The sequence below is a fragment of the Acanthamoeba castellanii genome (genome assembly GCF_000313135.1).
Source record: "Acanthamoeba castellanii str. Neff unplaced genomic scaffold scf7180000083425, whole genome shotgun sequence".
Classification (NCBI taxonomy): Eukaryota; Discosea; order Longamoebia; family Acanthamoebidae; genus Acanthamoeba; species Acanthamoeba castellanii.
Window position 1 is genome coordinate 1 of NW_004457547.1, and position 3,373 is coordinate 3,373.

General features: G+C 59.9%; 2 protein-coding genes across 2 annotated transcripts in view; both read left to right on the plus strand.

The window, feature by feature from the left end:
- Positions 1-49: 49 nt before the first annotated feature.
- Positions 50-818, plus strand: ACA1_009160 (uncharacterized protein; the record flags this gene model as incomplete). Its single annotated transcript, XM_004341907.1, has 2 exons — positions 50-502; positions 621-818. Coding segments are annotated over 2 exons (651 nt in total), but the record flags the coding sequence as incomplete, so codon positions are not given.
- A 322-nt stretch (positions 819-1,140) lies between these two features.
- Positions 1,141-3,373, plus strand: part of ACA1_009170 (serine/threonine protein kinase) — a gene marked incomplete at both ends in the record, with an annotated part of 3,079 nt that continues 846 nt past the window's right edge. The window contains 7 exons of the mRNA XM_004341908.1: positions 1,141-1,243; positions 1,467-1,566; positions 1,669-1,717; positions 1,867-2,010; positions 2,163-2,471; positions 2,538-2,851; positions 2,963-3,321. Of these exons, the coding sequence (XP_004341956.1) occupies positions 1,141-1,243; positions 1,467-1,566; positions 1,669-1,717; positions 1,867-2,010; positions 2,163-2,471; positions 2,538-2,851; positions 2,963-3,321 (1,378 nt within the window). The remainder of the gene's footprint in view (positions 1,244-1,466; positions 1,567-1,668; positions 1,718-1,866; positions 2,011-2,162; positions 2,472-2,537; positions 2,852-2,962; positions 3,322-3,373) is intronic.

The window sequence follows — 3,373 nt, forward strand, 5'->3', positions numbered from 1 at the left end:
TGACGACGACGACGACGACGAAGACAGCGAAGAGGAGGCCGAGGCGGTGGACGGAGAAGAAGAAAAAGAGCAGGCCACGACCGGACACAACGCAGAGGACAAAGGAAAAGACAAAATGGATGAGGATCACGAGGGCGAAGAGGACCCGAGGCCGTCATCTTCGGGCGAAGAAGTGGTCATGACGGAGTTCATCCCGCGGCCACTCTTCGTGACGCGAACCCACCACGGCGTGCCAACAACCGCCTCTCTGCCATCTCTGGCCTGCGTGTCGCTGCGCATGGTGGACCGCGGCGTGCCGCACTACAACGCTCTCGTCTGCCTCCCCACCGAGCATGACCTCGCTCTCTACCAGGCTCGTTGTCTGCACCGCCGCGGTAGTCATCGCTTCGCGCGCAAGGCCACCGTCCGACCGGCGCGACAGGAACCTGGCGACCCTGACGACGAGGAAGAGGCGCTTGACAACGACGACGAGAAGGGTCCTCTGGCTTCGCTCCACCAACATGTACGCAAGCATTCACTTCGCATTTCCTCCTCCTCCTCCTTCTTTGCTGCAAAGTTGTCCTTGGCGCCAGTCTGACGGTCGGGTCGTGTGGTGCACGTGTTGTGTCTCAACTCAACAGGGCGAGAGGGAGGTGATTGGCTTCGTAACGGCGGGCGACTACTCCTACATTCGCGGCAGCGGTTCGGCGTTGGGTTTTTGCGCGTCGGCTGCGCTCTCCGCCCACTGGCCGCCAGTGTTGCTGGTGCGCAACACCTCGTCGCCCTTCTACTTCCCGGCCACGTACTCTCTCTTGTCTTCCACCTCCACCTCCTCCTAGGGGAGGCGCACCCGCCCAGTACTGCGCGACAAATCTGTCCCTCCGCGCTCATTTCCAACAGACAACATTGTAGGGAAGAACAGAATTATTTGACAGCGTGCACAATCGTTTTTGGCCGAGGACAGACGGCCGTTGGATCGCCAGGCCACCAGCAGTTTACCGTTACTTGGTTCCACGCCATAAGGCGTTGCACGAGATCGAACCCACCCCCACATCACCAATTGCGTTGCGGTCTCTCCTAACAACGAACTCCGGAGAACCAATAGGCCCTGAGTGAAATTTTATCAGGCACGTGTTGTAGCGTGTTGGTTGCGGCAATAGGATGATCGTGCTTTCGCTGGACTCGCCGCGAGGCACCCGTGCCGCCAGCGCAGCTGAACCCGGCGGCCAAATCGGGCGCGAGGGCACAGTGCTACACCCCATCAGTTCGTTCTTTCTCCCTTCGACGCACTCCCGGCCACACCGCAAGCGCAATGCTACCCCTCCGGTCTTCATACGGACTGGCGATTGTCCTCTTCCTCTGCGTATGCCTGGCTCAAGGTACGGCAGGTACACGCTTCAAGAAAGCTCTTCTTCAACTCTCTTTACCGCCCTCTCGGGCCTCACTCCCTACCCCCTCCTTTCACTTTCTCCTCTGCTGCTTGGCAGGCTCGGGCATGATTGTGCTCCAGGGCGCTGGGAGCGGCAACTCCGGGGCCATCGTTAATATATGGGCACAGGGCTACCGCTTCATCCGTGACGACGTGCGGTACGTACCGGGGGGCTAGCAATGGTTAGACCCCTCTTCGCGGCCCGGCTCAAGAAACTCATCCCTTCATGCCGCCGTCCCTTCCTCCAGAGTGAGGTACAGCGAAGCCGGCGTGGTGGACTCTACGACGCAATACAGCGAGGGCCTGTTGGTGCGTCTCTCCCTTGCCGGCTCGAGAACCGCGCGCGGCAGCAATTAAAATATTTGTTGGCTGCAGTTTTCTTTTGTCGGCGCCCAAACCAACGGTCGCCGTTGCAAGAAAAGACTAATCAGGTCGACCTGGTGGGCCCCAATCTACAGGACTATCTGGTAACGGACAGAGGCATCACGCGCAATTTGACCACCGACTACAGCAACCTGATCCAGTTCCCGCTGGCTGGTCAAGCCATGGCCATCGGCTACAACCTGCCGGAGCTCAACGCCACCACCGACGGGGGCACGTTGGTACCTCTACCCCTCCCGGCCTCATAACAGCGAGATTGTTGTTGCGGCTACAACAACATGACGCTATTTTTTCATTCGTCCAATGTTGTTGGCTAACTCCGTAATTGGCTGCTCCATTTTCGCCGCACACCCTCACCCGCCGCCGGCGCCAGGTGCTGAACACGACCGTGCTTGCCGACATCTGGGGCGGAGACATCACGACGTGGAACCACACGGCGATCAAGGAGCTCAACCCCGGCATTGCCGACAAGCTGCCGTCGGCCACCATCTTCCTGGGCTATCACGAGAACGCCAACGTGCTCTCGTTCACAGAGGTCTTCAAGGCCGCCCTCGAGAGCTTCAGCCCGGCGTTCAAAGCCAAGTTCGCCGCCGCCAATCGCACCTTTGACAATTTGCCTCCGAAGCTCAGCGGCCATGCCGAGCGAGCCGGCGGCTCCGGAGTGCGTATCGGATGGTTGCAGGTGCGTCCCTCCCCCCCCGGATTTAGATCGATGCACCGTGAAGGGCATGCGCTAACGGACACACAGAACAAACCGTACGCGTTGACGTGGTTCAACTACATCGAGGTTGCCAACGTGTCCGTGACGCTGGCACGAATGATCAACCGAGCCGGAGATCTGGTGGAGCCCACGGTGGCGTCCATCCAATCGGCGATGACTGACTTTCAGTCGGACTACGACGCGGGCCGTTTCACCGTGGACATCTTTAACGGCGGCGGAGGGCGCTCCTGGCCCATGTCCTATCTGACCTTCTTCGCCCTGGAGAAGAATGCGAGCCTCGGCGACTGTACCGACGTGCAGGAGATTCTTAACTTCGTGGCTTGGATTCACACGAACAAGGAGTACGTACTCCCCATCCACACTGCCGGCACTTGGGTGGCGCTTGTTCTTGGCCAAGCTACGCAATGAAATCCATGGCTGACCTCTTCTGGACTCCACCACCACCACAACAGAGCGTCGGCAGTGGCCGAAGAAGCGCTCGTGGCGCCGCTGGACATCAGCTTGCGCAAGAAGCTCATCTCGGTCCTCCACGACTCGCTGTGCAACGGGCAGGAGTCGTTCACGCGATCGATTCTGGTGGGCACGGGCGCGCAGATCGGTCTGATGGACACCTGGGCGGCCTACTGGTCCTTCGGCTCGGCAACAGCCAGCTACTACCCATTCACCTCGTCGACGGCCAGGGAGCAGATGGCCGCCCAAAACGTCGACTTTGGCATGCTGAACGAGGGACTGAACGACGGGCAGGACCTCAGCAAACGGCTCGATGCCGACATCGCCCTCATGCCCTTTGCTGCTCAGCCGATCGTACCCGGTACGCTGCGCTGACCAGTCGCACACAACAGCTCATGGTCACTCTATGCCGG